Raw genomic sequence first — 25,747 nt, forward strand, 5'->3', positions numbered from 1 at the left:
TTGTTGGAACAACTTACCAATTCACCTATGTACATTAATTCAAGAAAAAAAAATACTTTCTGCTTTTGTGTTTCTCCTGTAAGCATATTATTCTTAATATCTGATGTTTTTCTGATTAATTTTGCCGTAATAATTTGGAGCAAACTTTTTTTTTTTTTAGGAGGGCAACTCTACTGGTCAATTTTTTTTATTTTTATTTTTTTTGGCTTTTTCTGCACATTTCTTGAATTATTATCGGACTTCAAAATGATCATTCTCTGCATGTATTGTATTTGTTATTTAATTCTGTATCTTTGTCCCATTCTTTTAGTTTCATTGAGAATTGTTTTTCAATAACTTTTAAATGTGCAAGTTAATATCATTAGATTTTATGTGTTTATTTTTCTATTAAAAACATTTTACTTTGCATACACTTTATGGGTTTTTTATCATAAATTGAAAAACAATAATATATGGTTACTTTGTTGAACTTTCGCCATAATAATGGTAAAAACATAAAATCAAACATAAGTGAAAAAAAGTTAAAAAAAAAAAAAAAAACTCATTAAAACTAATCAATAAACTCATGCGTATTTAAATATAGTTCCTATATAATTCTAGAATCCTTTTTTTTTTTTGGAAGTTTATAAGAAGGGTCATGTAGCGCTAGAAATACTTTATTATTTTATTTTTATTTTTATATTTCTTCGAGTAAATACGATCAGGACCAGCCTCTCCAACAAGCTCCGCCCCCCATCCCGGAACAGGAAGTACCTGTGCGTTGCTGCTGCTGACGTTGGTGCTGTACAAAGTGACGATGGCGTTCACAGATCAGTCCCTCCTGGACCTGACAGATAAAGAAACCAGGGAGAAACTGTCGCTGTGGGACCGCCGCACTGATGCCATGGCCCCCCTCACGGAGAAACAAATGGACTCTGTCCTGGAGATCCGAGCCGCGGCTGAAACGCTTTCTGTCCCGGCAGAGGTGAGTTGTTACTCCATAGCAAGCTAGCTGGCTAACGAGGCTGCTAACTTACTTTTGAAACGTCAGTGAGGTCAGCTAAAGCCTGAAGCTGTCTGCTATGACCTTAATTTACTTATTCGGAATGTCAGGATAATAATTTAGTCAACATATCACGAAATGTTAACTTGTTCGATAACTAGCTGGTTTGATATTGCACTCCGCCACGTCGAGCCATCCTGCTAGCTCCATTTGAAAGCTGCTTTACGTGTTTGGAGACAAGAGAGTCCTGCTTTCTTTTGCAGTTGCCCATTGAGGACTTGTGCAGCCTTTCGTCTCGGTCCTTGCAGTCCTCTTTCACAGCCACTGTCCCCGCATCAACAGAGGACGTCCTGCTGAAAGGTTTCCAGTCGCTGGATATGGAGGATGACAGGATAGAAACAGCACAACAGGTGAGTCTTCATGCCAGCAGAAATCCACCATAGAGCCAGGCAGACTTACTGTAGCATAATAAGAGGCAAGCTTTTAACACACTGTTCATTTGTTTTGCAGTTTTTTGCGTGGTTCGCCAAGTTACAGGGAAACATGGACCAGGAGGAGAGCGAGAAACACAGGTGCATGAATATTTAAATGCCTTTTCTTACACAGGTGATCAAACTGAGTATTGGCTGCAGGGTTGGAAATGGAATTTATTTAATCTAGCTGTCCCTGTGGCCAATGATCACATATCTACCAGCCACACTTTTTTATCAAGTAGCATTATTTAATGAATATATATACAAATTTAGGCATATAGTTTTCAAGTTATAGGCTGTTAAATAAGAGGGATTTGTTGCACAAATACTGTGAACTGTTGCTCATTTTAAACCAGGTCTTTTGACCAATTTGTCCTGGGCTCCATGAAAACATTTGCTGTGCTTCATGCAGGGGCGCTTTAAATCCATATGCATTTTCATGCATAATAAGTTTTAGACACACTAGAATGTAATACTTTGTGTGCATTTTCTGCAGTCTCAAGCCAAAATTCAGGCTTTGTTTAACTCTGTTGGACTTGGGACAAGCAAGACATTGGTTCAAACACCTTCAGCAGATATACTAGTTGCTGTGGAGAACCAGCGTGTAAAACATTTGACAGCAGTTCTGACAAAGGAAGGGGGAGGAAAGATTTTTTTGGTCATTGACCATGTAGGTCCACTCAGCTTTGCTCATAAAGTCAGCAGGAACAAGAAGGTAAAATGGGTTTAATTTGTACTATTAACTCTAAGAAAATTACTCTTTAAGGTTAGGCTACTTTAATTTACGCACCTTAGTGGCTGGTAAGTTGAGTAATTCACCTGACACTGCTCAAAGATATCCACATTTGACTGGCGGTGGATGCTAATTCTCACTCTGATTGGCTGTATGCATAATTGAAGGGAAACTTGCTTAAGCCTGAATTCAGCAGCCATGAAATACAAATGGGAAACTGGCAAACACTGATATCTACATTTTACATCCAAATTCAATGACATTTAAACTCAGAATGCTCTAGATCAAAGAGGTAGCTATGTTATTTGAAGAGGGGTTTTGCAAGGTACATAGCAAGTGTATAAGCAACGGGAAATGCCATATATAATGGCTCCCTTATTAAGAAACTTGATGGATTAAACTATGCAAAACATGGCTGAAAGATTTAGAGGATATTCCAAGTTTTGATGTTTACCTTGCAAACTTGGAAAATTTTAAGAAGTAGTGACCTAAACACAAATGTAGATTTAAGTGTACTTTATATTAAGATGTTTTCCGTAGACTTTTTTAAAGGAAAATAGTAGAAACTAAAACTGTGAGATCCAATTCCTTTGTAACCTAGCTTTTAAACACCACCTGTGTTTCAGACTTGTTTTGAAATTCAAATGGCTGAAGTTTGCTTGAATGCAATTATTCCAGTTACACTATCTTGTCAAACAAAGACACAGGATCCAACCATAAGCCAACAGAGAAGTGTCAAGTTTGCTTTGATAAGCTGCCAGAGTTTTATTGGCTAGTATATCATCAGGCTTGTTGTTCCACACAGAAGAATGAAGCAGGGCAAGCAGGTTGTGTCGCTCCAATAGGTTAACTGTTGTATCATGAATTGAGTTTTAGAATGACATTTTAAACTAGTTGCAAACTCCACTGCATCACCTTGTCTATCCGTTAGCAAGCAGATAAGATGTCTTTTCTCTCCTCAGGAAAACAAGAGATGATCTAAACTGCTACAGGGAACAGTGTGATGCTATTCTAAAGGATTGCTGTGCTGCTCTGGAGCATTTGGACTCTCTTCAGAAACAGTATCTGTTTGTGTCCGATAAGACTGGCACCCTTCATGAGGCCTGTGAACAGCTCCTTAAAGAACAGGTAAGACCTTGGCTGTTGTGTAGATCCTTTAACTTAAAGATAGAATATTATTGTTGTTGTTAATACTTTTATTCTTCCTCTGTTTTACTTGTATTGCACCAAACACCAAGTCAAACTCCTTGTGTGTGAAAATGTAGTTGGCAATAAAACCTGATTCTGATTCTGATATGCCCATATTTACAAATTCATTTTAGCCAATACCAATGTCGAAACTGATATTAAAATATGTATTTCAGACCCAGATATTCAGTGGTTTGAAAACACTTTTGAGTTTAAGGATGAACAAAGAAAAATACCTCACTGACGTAGGTCTGTTGGCCCAGCTTTAAGATCCATCAGCTTATTAGTATTTGGCCAAACTTTACAGTAGATGTATGCAGATATTTACAGCCAAAATATTAGTAGTAAATAGTTTCGATTTTTATAAATATCTGCTGTTACACATAATTGCCTTTTTTACAATATCTACTGATATTGATAGAAGACAGATTATAATGTGCATTCCTACATATTGTACATTATGTAAAATTTGTGCAAAGAAAGGTCTAATTAATAACTAATTAATAATCCGCATCTTCTGTTAGGGATGCGGATGATTAGCTAGCTAAATAGCCAAATTTGTTTATCAAATCAGCAAGCGCTAGATTTACGAGTCAGTTAAACAAATTATCTATCCTTATAAACACATGCCTGAAATCCCAGTGAAATGCTCTTTTAAACTGTAATGAAGCCTTCTACCACTAGTAACTGATGTAGCTTCAGCTAATGGCAGCCACCTTTCCGCTAGAGGTTTTCCCCTGCACTAGGCAGAGAGTAAACATGAGAAGCTTAGCTGTTAGTGTACCATAGGAACAGTGCAGTATGGCAGTGTTTTTAACTAGAACATATAAATTTAGTTTTATGTAAGCTGCTTAGGGTAATACTCATATAAATACTCAACCAAAGTGATAATTAACCATATAAAAGACACCATTAATATGATCCCAGGAATGATGGTGGGCAGAGCTAGCAGCTAAATTTAGCCTTGCTCTACTCAGCATATCATTGTAACAACATAAACCTTGAATGAATTTGACTGCCTTCTGATCATTTTCTCCTCCTTAGACCGGTCAGTTAACCACATTTTAAATGCACGTTTACTATTTCCAATAGTGTCACAGCCAGAGAAATTCTTATTTCAGTACGTGTTATGACAGAGCTGTCATGACCGACACTAAATTTTAATATAATAATTTTCTTAGAAAATTGGGTGTTATGTACACCGCTTTCCACATTATTAAGAAAATGACATTTTTCTATTATTTTCGTAAATATTCATGCAAATGCCAGAATATTTTTCAAGTCATCGGCCGTTAGAGCATAATTCAAATGTTTTTGAACAAACTTCATGATGATAACCGTTATTTTTTAAAAAACAAAAACCTCAAAATGCACTTTTCCACATTATGAAGCAGGCTACAGGTTTCAAGCAATATGGGAAAGAAAAAGGATCTCTCTGCTGCCGAAAAGTGTCAAATAGTGCAATGCCTTGGACAAGGAATAACATTAGATATTTAACAAAAAATTAATCATGAGCAACGTACTGTGAAGAAATTTGTGGCTGATTCAGAGCACAGACAGGTTCCTTCAGATAAAGGCATAATGAGGAAGGACAAATTCATCAGATTAAGAGAGCAAATGCTAAAACACCATTACAAAGCAGCAAACAGGTATTTTAAGCTGCTGGTGCATCTGGAGTCCCACTAACCTCAAGGTGTAGGATCCTCCAGAGGCATGTAGTTGTGTATAAACCTACTATTCGGCCCCCCCTGTCCAATGCTCACAAGCAGAAACGGTTGCAGTGGGCCTAAAAATACATGAAGACTCATTTTCAAACTGTCTTATTGACTGATAAGTGCTGTGCAACCCCGAATGGTCCAAATGGAGGAGAAGTGGATGGTTGGTGGATTGCCACCATGTCCCAATAAGACTGTGACGTTAGTAAGGAGGGAGAGGAGTCATGTTCTGTGCCGGATTCATGAGGATAGAGCTGGTAGGCCCCTTTAGTGGTGCCTATAATGATGTTACTCCACTAGACAATTCCAGACTCCAATGGGGGTCTTGTTTCTGCCTGCTTACATGGCTTATTTGTTAGTTTGAATTGTGGAGTCTTTCAGCAAAGAGCAATCTCAGAATGCTTTGTGAGTAGCTTGCAATGCTGACCAGGAGGGCTAATTTTAACAGCTTTTCCCTCCATTTGTAAAATTCATTCATGAAATGACAACAGTGGTTTGCTGTTTGTAAATACACAGTATGAAGTGCAGTTTTTGTTAATTTTGAATTCAAAACAAATGTAAGCAGTGCCATCTTTTGTTGTGGTTTTGATTAAGAGCCTTATCAGCAGAATTTAAATACTGCATTGAAGCCCCAGTGAGAAACTCAAGTTTATGTTGTTTTTTTTTTGCACCCCCTGTGTTACAAAATAGTACCCTTTATCCTTGTGCTTATCCCATACAGGGATTAGTAGTTTTATTATTATTATTATCATTTTTTACCAAAAAATTAGGACTGAATGATTTGTAAAAATAATCTAATCGCAATTTTTGCGATTGAGATCTAACGTGATTATTTCGTAAGTCCCTCATCTCATGCATTTTACAGCCAAAACAAGCAAAACTTTATTCCATACTATAACCAACAGAATTTTAGATTAAACTAGCGCTGAAAAATAAAAAATAAAAAAAATCGAATTGTGATAATTTTTAAGGGTGCACCGATCGATCGGCCAAAATTGGTATTGGCGCCAATGTCCTTAATTTTAGGAGAACGGCGATTGGCCGATCCTTAAAAATAAGATTGGTGGATAAGATCAGTTTCATATGCCTCTACCTACTAAAATGTGAAAAATGAAGACTGTTTCACGGGTCTTCCTTAATGTTATTTAATAAAATAAGATTGGAACATTAATGGTGTATGCTGTCAGTTATAAAAAAATCGGTATCGGCCAAAATCGGAATCGGCAGGTCAGGCTTTTTAAAGATCAGTGATCGGTGATCGGCCAGAAAATTGCAGTCGGTGCACCCCTAAATTTTTTACTGATTTTGCACACTTATTTTGACATGAATTGTTGTATTAAAGAGAACGATTTTTTTTAATATCACTCTCATATTTAATTAGAAAAACCTACAAAAATGAAGAAAATAGGATGTTTTTTTGTACACTATCCTAAAATTATGGCACTAGAATGATGCATGATATGTAATGCATAACATCTCTGCTGCTAAAAAAATGTTTTAAACTGGTATTTTGTCACAGATTTCAGGTTAAGGAAATTTCACACCTTCTTCAATTTGTAAATTGCAGCAGGACATATTGTGATTTAATCTAATTTGCGATTGATTGCCCAGCTCTACAGAAATCTCTATAAACATTCAAAGGTATCAATCTTTGTCATTGAAAATGTAAGAGAGGAATATTTTGCAGGATGCTGTTGATGAACTTATGCCACACCAAAAAAATAACTTTCTAGAAATAACCAGTCTTCTTTCTGAAAGTCTGGTTTGTTTTTTTAATGTCATATAGAGGCATCAGTTTTAATTTTAGTCTGTTTTATTACCAGCTAAAACCTCCTCACAAGAGCCTTAAACTATATTATGTGCAGATCAACAAGACTTGATGAGTCAAAGATGCTAAATTCATAGAGTTACTGCATGTATTGATTCTGTTGTCACAGACGGTGTATTAATATGCACCACACTCAAAAACAGAATCTCCTGAAATTTTTGTGAAGTTAAGCTTTCAGGCTACTTTAAGAAAAAAACAACTGTGATAGCACACAAAGGGGTCTCTAGAGCTGAAGAGAAACTGAGAAATATCTAGTTCAGGACTCCATGACATAGATTAAATCTCATGTGAATAGAAAATTCCTTGCAAGCAAAGAAAGGTTAAAAAAAAATCCTTCTCCTCATTCTTGTGGTAGCAGGTTTGATGTCTTATTTACACAGCATTTTTCATTCTGTCTCTTCTAACAGATAGCTGCTTATGTTCACAAATATATGCTTGGGCTTTTTGAGGGAACTTGGACTGAACTGAATTTGACCTAATCTGAAATTAAACTGTCATGATGCAATGTGTCAGCTTTGGTTTGTTTTTTCCTGTCTTGCAGTCGGAGCTGGTTGACCTGGCGGAGAGCATCCAGCAGAAACTGTCATATTTTAACGAGTTAGAAAACATAAACACGGTAGGCTGGCTTTATTTGTCATTTACATCATGTAACTTTTTAACAACTAAACTTATGTGTTATAAATATTCAGCACTCATTTGATTTTACCCTATTATCATAAACGACCAGCAGTAATGCCCCAGATTTAAAACATTATTCTGAAAAACTTGGATGTCATCTACATTTCCAATTATCTCTAATGAAGAGCTTTTTAGAAAGTGTTTGGGACAGTTTGACTCACCTCCAAATAGTTTCACAGCAAATCTGAAAATCTGGCTGTACAGATTTTACTTTGGTCTGGTTTCAAAGTTAAAGAAGAACACATCTCTGGGAGTGGAAACTTAAATTAAAACATTTTTCTGACTATAAAGACGGAGAAATCTTGGAAGTCTTTTAAGCATTTTTATTTTTCTTTGCAGAAACTGAACTCACCAACCTTGTCTGTAAATAGCGAAGGCTTTATACCGATGCTTTCAAAACTGGATGACTGCATTGAATATGTTTCTTCTCATGTAAGTAGCTCGCATCCCTAATACAATGAAGTTATGTCTGCATAGATCTCATTTAATTTGCAAAGATAGAATTAAGCCTAACACAATGTCCGAAAGCTGTAAATGTGTTTGGATGCTTTCCATGTAATTAATGCATGGTTATTCCCACAGTACTGGGTGTTGTTTTATTCAGATAAGAAATTTAAGCCAAGACACTGAAATGAACTTTTTGAGTTTATATCATTACATTTGAAGGATTGCTTTTGACTTTATTGTGTGGATTTGCAATTCAAGCTGTCTGACTTTTGCTTATCTCTGTTCATTGCAGCCAAATTTCAAAGACTATCCGGTTTATTTAGCCAAGTTTAAACAATGTCTATCTAAAGCTATGCACTTCATGAAGATCTACATCGTAAACACTATGCAGAATCTTACAAACCAGTTAACAAAAAGGGTAAGAGAAAGAAAAATCAAATCTTCTTTTTAGAAGTGTTGATATTTTATGTGTCAAGTTCAGTGTTGCACCTTTTTCTCTCTTTTCCAGGACCCAATGGGCTTGACCAACGCAGACAATGCCTTTACACTTTACTATGTTAAATTCAGAGCAGCTGCACCGAAAGTCAGAGTGAGTATTGAAGTTTATTTCCCTTTCTGCCTTTTTTTAACAGATGTAAGGATACATCGCAATACAACTAATATTGAAACAAATATGGACAATGAAAGTCTGGATCAAAATATGTACAGCAAAATTATTTTACAACAAAAAGAGGGTGCTGTCTGCTTTTGGCATCTCTTTGCAAACATCAGAGTCTGAAGAAGAAAAGTGTGCAAACATGGCAGACACAAGTACCTAACAAAGGGTCAAGACCTGCTCTTTTTGTGATGTTTCTTGATATAAAATTTGGCTTGAATTTGCACTAAACAAAGACTGAATTGCAGATAGAAAGCTAGAGTCTTGAGAGGTAAAGTTTCGAGAGGCGGGGTCTTGATGCATTGTGAGCAGAAAATGGATAAAACTGTGCAGTTATTGCATGAGAGACTGAGGAAGTGTACCAGCATGATGCAGGACATAAATCAGTGCCACACTATAAAACAAAAGACACCAAAACAGATTTGAACACAGAAGTAGATTTATAACCTTCCTCAACTGAATAAGGGCAAGAGCCACAAAGGTTCCTTAGACCCTGTTCACACAACGTTTTCAGGTGACAACGCAAAACTTAAGTAGCGTTTTGGCAGTCTGTCTACATGATAACAGTGTTTTGGGTGCCTGAAAACATTTGAAAACAAGCTCTAGAGTGAAAAGTTGTCTCAATGTATACAGGCGAAATGATGAATTTCTGAAATAAAATGGGATAAAAATGCTTCAAAGTAATGGCAAAATTTCTTAAAACACACGTGTGCACTATGGTTGCAGTCGATTGCCATGCTCAAAGGTCCCAGCAGTCTGAATCGAGCTGTCGCAGTGTGATTCAAGCTAGCTGGTGATGTTACCTTTGATTCAGCTTGTCCAGACAGCTGGTTTTAGAACATTGCAAACAGATGAATGTGAAAAGGGGAAATATTCTCATTTTGAGGGCTATCAGTGCAAATTCCATTAGGTAAAGTCAAGCTATCAACTTTGGAAATTATTACATCTATTTTTTTTCATTGATAATCATAATAATCTGTTGCCATCACTATCGTAATATGGAAGGGAAATTTCACAGCACATATAAACAAAAATGCGTTGCCAACTAAGTCTAATAATAACAAAGGTATCTGTTGAGAATAATTAATTTTCCACTAGCAAATTTAGCTTCTAAAGTCTGTTTTCTCATGGATTATCTCATAAAGCGCAGCGCTTCCTGCTTATAAGCACAGCTGGAAAAAGGAGGGCCTGTTAAAGAGACAGCAATGAAAATGAAGCATTTCAGACGGAGGTTAAAATAAGGGTTTTTCAGGATGCCAGTGTGAGAAACATGAGGAGTTCTTTGAGCTGTAAACAATGTGAAGCTACTACGTAGGTATCAGAGAGATGTGTAAAGCCTTACAAAAAAAAGGCATGATGCCCCCACTTTAATGATTAACCCATCAGGTCAGTTTAAATGACCCAACTTTCAAAAACATAAATTAACCAATTTCCTTCTAACATCTAGGTATTGTTTGACAACCACATACCAAACTCGTTTTTACTCTCTGAAAACTGCAAAGAATATCAGCATTTACAAAAATCTTCATTTCAAAGCCTCTGTAGCAGAAAGAGTCTTAGAAGCTTGAACCTTTTGCTTTAACTCTTATTCATTGCTTTTGCCATAAAGTTCAGTAACATTTTTTTAAACCATAAAGAAAAGAAAAATGATTAATTTTCAAGCCTGTAGCAGATAGAAATGTAAAATACAAACCCTTTCAAAGTTTACAACCTTAGCTTTATCTTAAAATCATTGCCTTTGCTTGAAAGTTCATGCTAAGGTCCTCAGCCATCATCACTGTAACTGTGCTCAACTTAAAAAGAAGACTTTTTCATTCATCAACTTTTCAGTGTGGAGGCTAAATAAGCTACAACCGAGACATTTTATTTTATCCGATACACCTTCCACATGAGTACTCCAGCAATCATGCTTCAGTTCAGTGATCACACTCATAAAAATGGTAGGACCATCCAAATCATAGAGATGTTGCATGAAGTCATAAAATTAGAAGCAGGCCAACGCCATCTGCCCTTAAGAGAATTTGTGTGTCAGTGTTGATTCATGTCTAAATTAACCTTGCAAAGCAGATGGATACGCCCGTGTCTGTGTTTCTCACTGGCGGATCCATCTTGTAAAGCTCCTGTCTGGACCGCTTGGGCCTGGTTAGAAAGTGACAGGACCAATAAGCAATGAGGGGCAGTACTTTCGGGCGCAGCAGAGTCGTGACGTAAGCAAGCAGCAACAAGAGACCGGTGCTGTTATGGCGGAAGACATTAGTGTGGATGCTGCTAAAGCGCCAGTTTTATCAGAACTTGACCACATTTCTTTGTTAAAAGAAGAACAAAGAACAGCAGTGAGTTGTTTCCCTTAAACAATGACAAAAGTCGTGTACTGACATGTCTAAAGTTGCCATGGTTTGTGTCATGCAGTTCTATATGGAGTTTATTCTTCTGTAGCTACGATGACGTCACGTGTTCTGTTGCTCTGATTGGCCTGTAAAGATGTGACAGATAGAACGTTCATCCAATCACCCTCCAAATTTTTTTTTTTTTTTTTTTAAAGCCTCTGCACCTTTCCCAAATTCTGTGTATCGAAGGTTTCCCAGATGGATGTGTGAAACAAATCCACCTGGGGTGTGAGGTTATGCCTAAATGGAAGATGTCATTAAAATGTTTTAGAGATTTTCCCTGTTTGTGTTATTCATGCACTTATTTGGTAGATATTTTGTTTGAAAGGCAAAAATCTTTTATTTTTATCATCACTTTCACTCTCAGGAGGTTTTTGTGAGGAATTATCAGTGTCAATTTTTAAATTAAAGGAAAACATTATTATTGGTAGCTGCTAGGGATGCACAGATACCATTATCAATATCTGGTATCGATGCTGATTGATACCAAGCCTAATTACTAGCACTCATACGAGCAGGTACTGAAGTCATGGTCAGTTTAAAGTATGTTTACCTCCTATTATGTCAGTATGTAGACAAGTTGGAGTCGTATCTGCAATTTGGTGATATTTAAACATAAATGAGGATTACAAAAGTGGAGGAGAATGAAAGCTATACTCTTATAAATGGTCAAGAAGAGGGTTAAAGAATATTTGATGAAAAGAAAACAACCTTTCAAAATAACTCTAAAAACAGCTATGGTGTTATGAAATACTCATATTTGTACTCTAAATCTGTGAGTACAAGCAAGGCAGCTCATCAGGGGGTATTAAGGATGGAGCCCTCTGGGGCCTAGTCAAACTGGGGGCCCAGGGAAGTCATTAAAATCATGGTCCATTGTCGAGTTAAGTTGTGATAATGATATTTATTTTTTTAGCCTGAGTAATAACCACTATAATAACCAGACTTCATTGCAACATTATAATGTACAGAAACATCTGGGTCATGCCAAGAAATAAAGAAGAGAAAACTTTCACAATTTAAATGAAAAACAAATATATGATTGAGAAAAAAATGCAAAGATAGGTTAAAGTGGCACAAAAGTAGCAAAAATGGATAGAAACTCAGCTTAATTTCATTAAAGGTGGAACAAAGGGGCAGAAAGTTGCAAAAATTAATTTAAAGTGGCAAAAGGGGTCAAAGTACAGCAAAAAAATTAGGTAAAAGTGCCTAAAAGCAATGGCAGAATGGTCGAAAAATGGGAAAAAGTTCTAAAAAGAAGGGCAAAAGTGGTCAGAAAGTGGCATCAATTGATTAAAAGTGGCAAAAGTGGTCAAATATCAGCAAAAATTGGGTAAAAGTGCCTAAAATCAATTGCAAAATGGGTGAAAAATGGGGAAAAGTTCTACAAAAAGTGGTAAAAATGGTCAGAAAGTGGCAAAAAAGGACTGAAAGCAGCTAAATATGTAAGAAGTGGAAAAATGGACAGGAGGTGGAAAAAATGGGTTCACAGTGTCAAAAATGGTCATAACGCACAAGAAAATGGGACGAAAGTGCCTCAAAGCAATGGCAAAATACACTAGAAATGGCAAAATGGGATAAAAAGGTCTTAAAACAGATACAAATGCCTAAAAGCAATGGGAAACGGCTAAAAATGGAAGAAATGGGCTAACAGTTCTAATAGAAAGTGGAAAAATTGTTTAAAATGGCCAAAATTATCAAAAAGTGGCAAAAAATTGGGATAAAGTGCTTAAAAATGGGGAAAAGTTCTGAAAAGAAAATGGTAAAATAGAACAGAAAGTTGCAAAAATTGTCAAAAAACAGCCAAAAATTGGATAAAAATACCTAAAATCAATTGGAAAATGGCAAAATGGGATTAAAGTTCTAAAAAGACAGTGGCAAAAACAGTGGCCAAATAGGTGAAAAATGGCAAAAATTTGATAGACGTGGCAAAAAGGGCAACAGACAGCAAAAATAAGTATAAATTAATGATTGAAAATCAAAACCCAGTAATAGTTTGAAACACTTTACCGGTCCAAAATGAGGCAACCATTAGCCAGGATACTTTCATCAGTGCTACTGATCCAACACACAAGCTTTTCATTATCAATAAATCACAACTGGAGGGCCCATTCTCTGGGTTTTTCAGGAGTCCATCCAAATCTGTTGGAAGCACTTAGTGCAAGTTAAAATTTTGTACTTGGTCTGGAGAAATGTAGCATAGATGCATCCCCAGTTACCACACAACTTATACATGAAAGGGTTTTCCTTACAATAATAAAGAAAAATAAGTAAATTATGCATTTCTATTGTTAGAACAGTGAAATACAATTGTCATATTTATTCATCTATTTCATTGTTTTAGTAAAAAGTGGAGGATCATGACAAATTTGTGTCTTAAACCCTGTACTGTACTGTAATGCATATTGTATCTTGAGTTTAGCACATTTTTACATCCCTTGTTATTTGTTTTTGCATCATGATAGATAACATACGTATATGTGAATATTTGTCTTTCAGACGTTGATCGAGCAGATAGAGCAGCGAGCAGAGAAGATTCCTGAGTGAGTTTTAGCATTTCACTAGAAAAAAACAAAACAATCCTATCAACTCCCTTAATCAATCTTTTCCACCTTTCTTGACTAAAATGAATGGATCCCTCATTTTATTTATGTAACCAGATACCAACAGCTCCTTGATGAAATCCATCAGTGCTACCTGGACCAGAGAGAGCAGCTCCTCAGTCCCAGCATCACGTCTACTATCACTGATCTGACCAACCAAAACAGCAAAGACCACTGCGCTCTGGTAAGTCGTTCAAAGCTGAGCCTACCTTAAGATATTGTGAGGTGACATTTGAGCAGGGGAAGAATTCACCGTTGAGTCCCTGTGGGATTGTTTTGTGTGGGCTTGGAAGAGACTCAAAGCTGCTGTGCACATGATAAATGAATGTAACCTAAGGGTGTGTGCTGCAGGCGTATTCTTTTTTATTCTCCAGTGAATTTCTGTGAAGAGAGTGGATTGTGTGAATGTTCTGGCATGTTCCTCTTGTGTATAAAAATGTAACTGACCTAAAGGTTGGCACAGTAAATCATGCAAAATATTCTTAATCTAATTTGATACTTGAGAAATAACTGATCTAATTTAGGAACCTGGAGAGACTTTGTTTTTGATGCTTCTGTGGTATTTAAAAATACTTCACTAATTGGCTTGATGGGGATACTGTAATTAAAGGTCAGAACTTCATAAAAGTGTCATAAAGCTGCACCCCCTATCTGAGATTTTTCTTTTAATAAAGGGTATGCATCTCATTAATAATTGCTCTAATGAGCACCTGCATCATTTATGTAGGAGGATGTTTACTTGTTTCAAAAGGAGCGATGGAGAGATCATTATGATTGTTTGTGCAGGTTCGCAGTGGCTGTGCTTTTATGGTTCATGTATGCCAGGATGAACACCAACTGTACAATGAGTTCTTCTCCAAACCTACACCCAAACTAGAGTAAGTTACGCCACACAGCACACACAGCTCTCATCTTTGAACACACATGCAGACAGCAGTTGTTTGTTAAAGGTGTAACACTTCAGACGGCTGCATAGACATTTTCCCTTCATGTGCAATTACTAGACAACTTAGAAGAGCGAAAACATTTAATATTTTTAGTTGCTACTTTGTTCTCTTAACTTTAAGCCAAACCTTGAAATGAACAGAAGTGTAATTTTAGACTACAAAGCTATTAAACGGTGTTTAATCTCTGACAGCGAGCTGCTGGAGAAGTTATGTTTGTCCCTGTATGATGTCCTCCGGCCTCTCATCATCCACATCATCCACTTGGAAACGCTGTCTGAGCTCTGCAGTATCCTCAAGAATGAGATGCTGGAAGACCATGTTCATAACAACGGTAAGTGAGGGATTTTTCTGCTCACAGCGTCTCACTTATCAAATGGATGTATGAAAAAATATGAAATATCAAATATGGGCTTATGATGATACAGCTGTGCTCAAGTTTGGGGATTGATTTCTTGCAGCTCGGACCTGGCTTGATGTCTTTGCCCATTTTCCCATGTGGCAAAATCATCTTTTTTGCTGAAATGATTGCAACTCTTGGGCTAAATATAAAAAAAACAATTCAGAATAAGGAGGAATGTCATTTTAAATGTAAATATAGGTGGAATGTGATGATATGCAAAACAATAAAACCCCTTATTTAACTGAAAACACTAAAAATAGAACATGTCAAATGTTAAAACTGAGAAATTTCAAATGTTTTGGAGACATGTGTCCCCTTTTTCGAATATGATGCAAGCAGTACATTTTGAATTGAATTATTCAAATTATAGAAAAATGCAGAAAAAACTCACAAGTGGATATAAAGATTTACAGCAATTTTTTAGACAGTTTTCAGGCAGTTTTTCAGAAAATGAGTGGGAGGTTTAAAACCTGGTGCGCCAGATGGATTTTTTTCCCACATCCATCTGGAAAACCTCTCATAGATAGAGTCTGAAAAAATACTCGGAGGGTGATAGGATGAACGTTCTGTCTGTTACATCTTTAGAGGCCAGTCAGAGCAACAAAATGTGATGTCGTAGCCGCTACCAAGGAGTAAACTCCATACAGAACTGCATAACGTGAACCGTGGCGACTGTAGACATGTCAGTACATGACTTTTGTCATTTCTGCAAAGAAAGGAACTCAGTGCTGTTCTTTGTTCTTCTTTTAACTAGGAAATGTTGTCAAGTTCTGATAAAACTGGCACTTTAGCAGCATCCACATTAATCTCTTCTGCCATAATTGCACCGGTCCCTTATCGCAACTCCGACGCAGTCTGATCAGACAGGAGCTTTGCAAGATGGATTTGCCAGTGAGAAACACAGAAACAGGCAAATCCATCTGCTTTGCAAGGTTAGGAGGTCTATAGCTTGTTTCCAACATGTGATCCAAATGTCTGTGGGGGTCAGGAAGTGTAGGGCAGCCATGAGGAATGAATGGGAACAGAGGAAACTTTGAACTCTAAAGTTGAAATAGACCTGTGCGCTGCAATTTTCATCATTAAATTTCTACGTACATTGAGTATGGTTGCTAAACTTTACAAAACAGTGTTTTTTTTTTTCCAAATTTCATGCTATTTATGACTGAATCCTGCAGACCGCCTAGCATTATTTAGCCAGGGAGACAATAGTCTTGAGGAATCTTGTACTGAACTATCTGAGCTACTGAGTATCAACAGTCACAAGAGTTTGGATAAAACTTGAGCTCATTTCCTGTTAGCTACAATCTGTGAACCTGCATCATTAACTTTTAGGGAAAGGTAAGAGAATATGTCCATTCAGGACCAAGTTTTGGGGCAGAGTTTGGGGTCATTCTGATTTGTAATTCAACCTCTGTGTCTTATGTAGCTACTCAGTTGGGAGCCTTTGATGCGGTGGTGAAGCAGATGCTGGAGGACGTCCAAGAGAGGCTGGTCTACAGAACTCACATTTACATCCAGACTGACATCACAGGCTACAAACCGGCTCCAGGGGATCTGGCCTATCCTGAGAAACTGGAGATGATGGAAGTAAGTCTTGTTGCTGAAATGGATGGATTCAGTGTGCTTTCTACTTTTCTCGTGTAGCATCTCCATGAACAAAACCCCCGCTTATTTTATTCAGTATAGCTTCTGCAGCGTATTTGTGCGATTTCAACAGTGCTGTATCCCTTCTGGTTAAAAATGTAACTAGCAGTATTCACATTTCAACCTGTAGAGGCCAGTATGCATATTTCATACACAGATTTTTTAAATTTAAATTCTTAAATGTTAAGATTCGGATCCTATCTGACAAACACTACATGTCCATATATTTGGGTTTTCAGCTGAAAAATGTGTTCTCAGGTTTAGATATTTTCAAAATGCTTTAAAGTTCAACTATACAAGTTTAAGATTCCTCACTTAAGATTAATTAAACCCTTAAAATTCCTCTCTGTCCATCAAAATGACACAATTAGAATAATTTTCCATTAATAAATCCCTTGATGCTTATAAATAACTTAGCTGTGATTTGGCCCCTTTGCCCTTGTTAGATATGAATATGGATAAAATGTGTGAATATGCATATAGCCCCTGCATCCAAGAGCCCAGTTTTACCTGGTAGGTAAATGTTATCAGTGTTATGTTCTCTTTTAGCTAAAATGTATGATAGTGGAAAGCAGAGCCATCACAGCGTGATCAGACCAGCCTAAATATACATTATCCAGAGGTAGATTGGCTTTAGAGGTTTCAGGTGTAAAAACAATTCAAGAAACATGCACACATTTCTTTTTGATGCTTCTGTTGGTACTGGCAGTTTAAAAAAAAGATGCAAAACCAAGGCTGCAGGCAGTTTTTTGGCTGCTAATGTATCTTGTTGAACATTAAAAACACCACATGGATGTGTTAACAAGGTTAAAAACTTGTTATTTATTAGAGGAATAAATAAACTTATCAGATTTGTACTTTTTTTTCTTGACTTGTTTTGCTAGTTTTACAGTGGTGCTAGGAACAACTATGGAATAGATTTCCATCTATATCTATATCACTGCAGGCCAGAGTGACCTGAATTTGACTTTTTGCTCCTATTGGACCCAAACCAACCAAATCTGATTTTTATTTTTATGAGTATTATATCTCATTGATCAACCATACATATGACAGAAAACTAGGACTGGGTATACAGTCATTTTCACTAAAAGGCTGGTGTTCATCATTCTGGATGTGAGCGAAAGATAAGCTCAAATCTCACGCCAGGTTTTAGCTCACATGCACTTGTGGTGCATCTGTCTATGTCAGAGAATTATTAGAATATACTAGTGCAGTTCCTGTTCAGACAGACAGATAGAGGCTCACAGATTTATAGAGATTAGATCCAAAATGTATTTTACATCACACTGCACCTCTATGAATCCTGGCTTTATTGCTTTTTAATTTATGTTGAGCAGCACAAGATTTCAGGTGATTTCTTCCTCATTGATTTATTTCAAAAGATTAGAAAGGCTGCTTTCAGTAATTATAAATGTTCCTATGCGCATAGTAATGCCACTGCAGAGAATACTACAGAAGATACTGGCAGAACTCAAAACTCTCTTTAGGAAGCTCAACTTGGACGAAATAGGATCTATTTTTGTTGTGATCTGAAAGTCTGACCACTTTTTTAACCTTAATGTGAAGAATTCTGATTGTATTATGGCCCAGGGCTACAGAGTTGTCATGATGCCAGAATGCTGAATATCAATATGATAAATCAAAATCCAAAGACATTGATACGTGTTCTGATACCACAGCAACATAAAAGATCTCCTTGACAAAAAAACAGATTAATTCAGATACTTTTTACAATTTCCTACCTGCACATAAGAAAAAGTCACTAAAAGTGAACACCTACCAAAATTTGGCATACTTTTTATATCAGTTGAAGTAAATAAGATTTTCCTAAAAATGTAGCGTGCCTCCTAAAATCAAATATTTCCTCTAAATTTAGTGATTCTACTCTCTGTAATTTCTCATTTGTTTCTCTTTGGGACTTTTTATTTGTGTCAGTATTTGTGCAGGGCTGTCATCAGCACATATGGATGTAGAGGAAAACTTTTAGGGACCAGGAGACAGCAATTCATCTCTGCTCTCTGTCTGTAACAGACACTAACATTGCTGTGTGCATCTTTGAGACCCTGATCAGACTAATAAATGAATCAATCTTTCTTTGCGTAGCATCAATTCATACTCTCTAATATAATCTCTTATTTATAACCAGTGCTAGTCACTCATATTTGCAAATTAAACAGTGAGGATTAAGGCTGTGTTGTAAGGTGGAACAGAAAGGTGGAGCAGGCAGAGAGACTAGTCATCAGCATCAGTCAAACAAAATCCTTTAGCTTCCTTCTTGTCTTGTTGGTGTGTTTCTAACTACCAGCCTTTCTCAAACTCCAGTAAGCTGCAGGCCGATTTCAGACCTGAACATTTCCTAGGGTCCACCAAAACCCTTTATAACCATAACACAAGACTTGTATATTTATTTATTAATCTTTTCAGAGATATATTTGGGCTTTTTATGCCTTTATTTATAGAGAAGGACAGTGGATAGAATCAGAAACAAGGATGATAGAGTGGGGGAGAACACATACATGGGGCGCAACCTAACTGCTAGACCAGTGATGTCAAACTCGAGGCCTGGGGGCCAAATCCGGCCCGGCACAGTTGAGATCGTCCCTCCGGTATGAGGTCTGCAGGTTTCCCCCAGTATAAAAATGTAAACTTAACCTTGTTGATTCAAAATATCCTTGTTCAGGCATTAAAATTAAAATAGTAAAAATAAGTAGATAAAAGTCAGGTTGTGGAAAAGAAATTAATTTAGGTTTTCATTTAAAATTTTCAGTTTTGCATTGAACATTGCATTCAACATTTTTTTTTTTTTTGACCTTTTAAACTCACAATTTTTAATTTTTTCTAATACCTTTAAAACTCAAGATTTCAAAGTTTTCCCTCATATATTTGCTTTTTAAACACTTACTTTGATTTTTAATTTCATGTTTTGACCCTTTGAACTAATAAGTTTGACTTTTTATCTTAGATTTTGAGCCTTTAAACTTATCTTCTGACTTTTATTTTGAATCTCAAAATCATAAACATCAGTTCCAAATTTTTTCCCCATAATTCATCACTGCTGAAAGTGAGGTTGACAGTTTATGGTTACATGTTGACCCTGTTAGGCTCTCAGGTTAGACCTAAATTCAGAATCAGGCCCCTGCTGTGATTGAGTTTGATACCCTTGTGCTAGACCATCTGAGTACTGCAAGACTCAAATATTCAGAATGGATTATGGATTTATGAAGTTCATACAGGAGTTTGAGACAGGCCACATTTTAGAGAGTACTGTGGACAGACAAAGACATCAGAATTTTAAGCCAGTGGTTCTCAAATGGTGTGCTGTGGCACGCTGGTGTGCCTTGAGACAAGTCTAGGTGGGCCTTGAAAATTCGTCTGACTTTACATAAGTACTACAACTATGCAACAACTCAAGAGACTATAATCAGTGTCCTTACTGCATGCAAGCGTTACACGTTACATTGCATCATATAGCATTGCATGCTCACTGTCCATCTGTTATCTGATAAATATGCAAATGTAAATTTAAATATAAAAATATGACATCTCACGCTTTTACTTAAAAAATCGGAGGTATGGTGCCTCTAACAGCTGTGAGCCACATAGTTTTGTCTCCATGTTAGCACAAGTCGGACCATAAAAATTCATAAATGGATATGGAGAATATCAATGCAACACACTCCTCTTTGTAAAACAAGCTAACAAGTTTCAGGAGTGAGAAAAGTGGAAGAAAATTAAGAATATCCTCTGGTGGGACACTCCTGGTGTCTTGTCATCCTTTGTGCAACCTCTTCCCTTGTCACTTGTCTATCTTAATAGGAGCGACAGAGAGAAAATAGGAACAGGGTGAGTGGGGATAAACCTGGGGAGCTGCAGTGCATCACTTGCAGAGTGTCAGGATGCTACAAAAGGAAACTGTAATCAGACTGATGTAGCTGGCACTTGCTCACACTGCATGCAGTTGGGACTGTTGCTACTTGCTACACATGCTAAAAAGGCTATTTTGCAGGGACATTAATATGGTGTGCCTTGAGACGTCAGCTTGCTTTTTGGTGTGCCTTGGGCAAAAAAGTTTGAAAACCATTGTTTTAAGCGATAATGCTTGCACTGGGTGGGCAGCCTTATTTGTATTGTGCTGAAATGCCTGCATTTATTTTAGCGTCTCTATTTTTTAAGTATGAAGTGTCTGTTTTATTTCTTAAAACCGAGCCAAGGACTGTTTGCAAATTAGCCAAGGCTAGAAAGCCCTCTTCATGACATCTGCTTTGTTTTTTTATTATAAACTAATGTTCATTCCACATGTAAGATAAGGATAAACTAAAACAAACCTATATGTTTACACAAGCTTCTTTTAGTTTACATGCAAAAATAAGTTTTGGCAAAATGTGACCTTTTTTTACTAATTTTTTATTCTCTTTTCCATTGTCCTCATCAGAGAATTGCTCAGAGCTTGAAGGAGGAGCAGATGAAGCAGATGTCACAGGAGTCCATGTTTTCTGATGTTCAGCTTGAAGATCCTGATGGTAGAAGGAACAGTAATGCTGGTGAGTGTTTCCAGAATGTTACACTTATTTTTTGCTTTCACGGTTGTGATGTAGTCATTTTTCTCATGGCTTTTCCCTCTTCCACAAATACTCTGACTGCAGAAGCAACAAGCTTACAGACATCTATCTCTCCTGCTGATCTGCACGGCATGTGGTACCCTACTGTCAGACGAACGCTGGTTTGTCTGTCCAAACTCTACAGATGCATAGATGTGAGTTCCCTGTGTTGCTCGTCAGTTATCCTTTTCTGATATGTGGTGTATAGTTTGCATCTTATTCCAGTGTTTCTTACTGTGCCTTGGTCTTCTTCCAGAGAGCAGTCTTCCAGGGTTTATCTCAAGAAGCCTTATCTGCCTGCATCCAGTCCCTGCTTAAAGCCTCAGATATCATCCTTAAAAACAAGGTTGGCACTCATGGTTAGGAGTAGAGTTTTGTTCTCAGTTTGTTACTGAACTTTTCAGACTTATTCTTATCAAAGGAGCTGGAAATGTGCCTTTCTTTTGACATAGTAAACAAGATTAGTTCCCTCTTAGATGAAATGTGATCTGTTATTTAAATTCCTTGCGGCTGCAGGATCCTTAACTAAAGCAGCTGGGATGTCATTGCGAGTTTATTTTAATGAGCGCTTTATTATGCTCTACAGAGTGTTCAGCAGACCATCCTTTATTTATGGGCTTCTCTCACCTTCAAATTTGCCGTCTATCTGTGCTAACTGGCCCGTTTCAACCTAACACTTGAAATTAAAGCGGCAGCATCAATCTCAGAGGACATGTTCCCTCCCTGTGTTGATGATGTCTTTTTTTCCAATGTTTTAGTCGCTAGCTGAGCAATAAATGGCTTCAGCTGCTTTTTCTGTCACAGTAACGCTTCCCTTTCCAGTCGTGGTTAATCAGCAGTTATTAATTAGACATATTCCCTTATCTTCTCTAAAGCTGCTGCTTTTATGTTCTGTGAAGCTTGGATAGTCAGCAGATGCCCTTTTGTGCTGGCAGCCTGCAGTGTGGATTTAACAGTGTGCTATCACTTTCCGTAGACGCAAATAGATGGGCAACTTTTCCTGATCAAGCACCTGCTGATAATGCGCGAACAGATTGCCCCATTTCACACCGATTTTGCCATCAAGGAAATCTCACTGGACCTGAAGAAAACGCGAGGTAAGATAATTAAAGGTGGTGGGAACATTGGTGTTCGGCTCCATAAAGCCAGTCATTACATTCTCATGCTCATTAAGCAACTTGTGCCTATCACATGCACCAGTGGCAACAATTAATGTGGAAATTACAGTGTAATCCAACACCATAATGTACATTAACTGATGGCTCACAGGGCAGACTCGCTCCTCCTATCACCCTCATCTCACTCAAGGTCATTTTAAATTTGAAACACTAGGGGGCACTGTAATTCTACACCAGCTCAGATTAAATCTCTGCTCTGTGTTTAGATGCTGCCTTCAAAATCCTCAACCCCAAGGCTGTTCCCAAATTCTTCCGTCTTAACAGCCACAACGCCATACTTGAATTCCTGTTGGAGGTAGTGTTTTTATTGCTTTCATTTTCTATTAAACATATGACACACTTTATGCACTTTGATAGCACCCTGCCTTCAGGAAACACCACTTGATAGTGCTAAAGCTTTTGTCTCTTTGGCCCCCAGGGGACTCCGGAGATAAAGGAGCACTACATTGACTCAAAGAAGGACGTAGACCGACACCTGAAGTTCAGCTGTGAGCAGTTCATCCAGCAGCAGACTCAGATCTTTGTGGGGAACCTTGAGGAGTTTCTCACCAAGGTAACTTACAGCGAGGGCAGACTTTGCCTCGAGGCAGCTACGGATCATCCTGACCTTCAGTTTTTCACCGTTTACCTCTAAAAAAACACTTACACACATTAAATCAGCCATTTTTACACCCAAGAAGCCTAATTTGCTGTCACTTATGAGTGTAGCTGTTTACCTTTGTTGTGATATTTTACAGTGTTGTTTTATGAAACCTGTCACTGCACTTATTGTGTTCCTATAATTAGTTCCCGGTCCTGTTTTCTGACTTAATCACTCTGTTTTGTCTTATTATTCTAGTAAATACCATTCTTTGTCTAATTCATGATTGCCAAATTGGCAGCAGCGCTTTCATTCAGTCACAGCAGCACAAGTGAAGTCTGTCTTGTTTTGTTTGTCTGTGCACTCAGGTTGCAGCTCTCAAAACTATGGCGATCCAAGGTGGTCCCACTTACAGCCTGTCTCAGCAACCTTGGGCACAGCCAGGTAAGATTTGTCTCAGGAAACGCCACTGGCGTCAAACTGTAATTCATCAAAACTTGTATCGCGAAAAGCTAGAGGGCATGTCAGCGTTTCCTTTTTTTTCCCCTCCCTCAGTGTTTTTTTTTTCTTTCTCTTTTTAGCAAAGATCAACGATATAGTGATGGCTACCTACCGGGTGATGAAGAGCAAGCTGCCAAGCACTTTACAAAGCATGTCCTTGTACTTAGCCAACAGAGACACGGAGTTCATCCTTTTCAAGCCTGTCCGGGTGGGTGTTGCACATATCATGAGTCAATTTCTTTTCAACTCATTGTTAAATCTTAAAGAAAGTGTGTTTGCAAAGCAGGCAGGCAATGCTTCTGCACTAAAGTCCATTAGTAAGATAAGTAACTGAAATAAAGATGAGTTAAAGGTTATTCCCATGTATCACGGAAGAGTTGAACTCAGATAGAAACCCTTGTTTGTTTCTGTCTCTGCATAGAGATGATTTGTTGTGCAGTGATGTGGGCAGACATTAGCATGTAAACAAAGCTCTCGCTGCATCAGAAATCATCGACTTAACATTTAATCATTAGCGAGGGTTAGTCACTGTAGTAAAAAAGCTGTCAATCAATTAAAGAGGGAGAGAAATAACAGCCCTGTGTTTGAATCTGGGGCCCTAGCTTGATTTATTTGTTCAGATTTGACTCAGAAGTTGTGCCCTGCATTGTGCTTTGAATCATCAGTGGAATTGAACTTATAATAGAGAAATCTTTGTGCTGCCCGCCTGTGTACTCCTCATCAAGGTGCCAGGTTAGGCTGAAAGGGAGAAACAAAATACTCTGGTTGACATGGAAACAGGATTGCAGGGGGACAGAGGCCAGATGGAAATGTAGTATTAATTTCCCTCCAGCTCCCGGTAATAGGATGGGTTTTTTTTTTTCTTCTCCCACAGAATAACATCCAGCAGGTATTCCAAAGACTGCATGCCTTGCTTCAGGAGGAATACAGCGGAGAAGACCTTCAAATCATCGCCTGTCCATCTCTGGAGCAGGTACAGTACTGTCGGATTAGCACAGCCCAGAGCAACCCGACATAGTTTTAATAATGCAACATCCAAAACTGCTGAGAGCCACTTCAGTGGAGAAACGGCAGATAACGAGCGCCAGCTAAGTCACGGTGAGCACTCATCGTTTTTTTACGCCTCTCTTTTTCAGATTAACCTGCTGCTGTCTGTGAATAAGTAATGTGCAAGTTTGGCGACGCTGGCGCACATCTTATGGACAGGGCTGTTACAACTCCAACCATAACTGGGAGCCGTGAGGCTGAGTAGGCGAAGATGACCACAAATCTGCACCCGAGCTGCGAGCTGGGCTAGAAGCGCTGAAGTGATGGTGATTAAAAAAAGATCCCGCACAAGGCCAAAGACTCTGACAGAGGCTCAAGTAGCTGCTGGTGTGTCGAGGTTCAGGTATTCATCTCCAAGTCCATAACAAACCAGGAAGCTGAGGGTGTTATTTTGGGGTACTGAGTTCAATTTGTTTGAAGGTGATGTTATGGTGAGGGTTGTTTTCATGTAGGAGAAATCCATTTTCAACAAGGGTGGATTTGTGCATCGCTCTTAACACCAAATTGGTTTGAATTAAAAGAATTTGGGCACTGTGCGGGATGAATAATATGAAGAGTGTTCACACAAGGACACTTTGGGTGCGCAAATAGAGCCACTAAAGGGTTGTTCATCAGCCAGGTAGCTAATGGCCAGTAAAAAGGTGGGCTTGCATTCAGATGCCTGGAGTAGATTTCCTCGATGAGTTTGAAGGAGAAAAATGCTGCAAAATATTTTATTCCTCTATTTTAAAATGAAACAACTCCATGGTGGTGACAGGACGCTGAACTGGCTTTCTTCTCTGATCATAACAAAACCTACAAAATGATTCTTTCATGACCTTCCTTTGAATGTTTTTGTTATTCTGCTGCAAATATGTAAAGTAATACAATGAAATCTTATGTTTTATACTTTTTTATTAAACCTAATAGACTGTTACTCTGGATAAATAATGGATGGTTGACCTTGACAGTTTTGCACTGTGTACTACATGATTTATGGGTTTGCTTCCTCAGAGTAACAAAGTTAAAGGACACTGTAATATTTGCTTTAATGTGTCTAGTGTAAATTGATATGTACAGTTCTATTTATGAGCATTGCGATTAAAAAAAAGGTTAATGAAGTCCTTTGGTTTTATTTCTGGAGGCACTTTGTCATTGAATTTGAATGCTCAGGACACTTC

General features: G+C 37.7%; 1 protein-coding gene across 1 annotated transcript; it reads left to right on the forward strand.

Annotated features, from left to right (window-relative positions):
• Positions 1-764: 764 nt before the first annotated feature.
• cog3 (component of oligomeric golgi complex 3) lies at positions 765-25,687 on the forward strand. Its single transcript, XM_041807065.1, has 23 exons — positions 765-964; positions 1,246-1,392; positions 1,493-1,554; positions 3,151-3,316; positions 7,461-7,535; positions 7,937-8,029; positions 8,337-8,462; positions 8,553-8,633; positions 13,586-13,629; positions 13,747-13,873; positions 14,476-14,567; positions 14,828-14,967; positions 16,463-16,623; positions 21,116-21,224; positions 21,327-21,436; positions 21,538-21,627; positions 22,258-22,378; positions 22,666-22,754; positions 22,878-23,012; positions 23,408-23,483; positions 23,621-23,748; positions 24,415-24,513; positions 24,677-25,687. The coding sequence occupies exons 1-23, from the start codon at positions 797-799 to the stop codon at positions 24,704-24,706; spliced, it is 2,469 nt and encodes an 822-aa protein (XP_041662999.1). The 5' UTR covers positions 765-796; the 3' UTR covers positions 24,707-25,687.
• The last annotated feature ends 60 nt before the right edge of the window (positions 25,688-25,747 follow it).

The sequence above is a fragment of the Cheilinus undulatus genome, linkage group 15 (assembly GCF_018320785.1).
Source record: "Cheilinus undulatus linkage group 15, ASM1832078v1, whole genome shotgun sequence".
In the NCBI taxonomy this organism is placed as follows: Eukaryota; Metazoa; Chordata; class Actinopteri; order Labriformes; family Labridae; genus Cheilinus; species Cheilinus undulatus.

What these genes read in the sequence shown, in the direction of transcription:
- cog3 (XM_041807065.1), top strand. Translation starts at nt 797, where the DNA reads ATGGCGTTCACAGATCAGTCCCTCCTGGACCTGACAGATAAAGAAACC. An exon ending in CAAACCAGTTAACAAAAAGG is followed by an intron (nt 8,463 to 8,552) that starts GTAAGAGAAAGA and finishes TCTCTTTTCCAG; the next exon opens with GACCCAATGGGCTTGACCAA. An exon ending in GGACCTGAAGAAAACGCGAG is followed by an intron (nt 22,379 to 22,665) that starts GTAAGATAATTA and finishes CTCTGTGTTTAG; the next exon opens with ATGCTGCCTTCAAAATCCTC.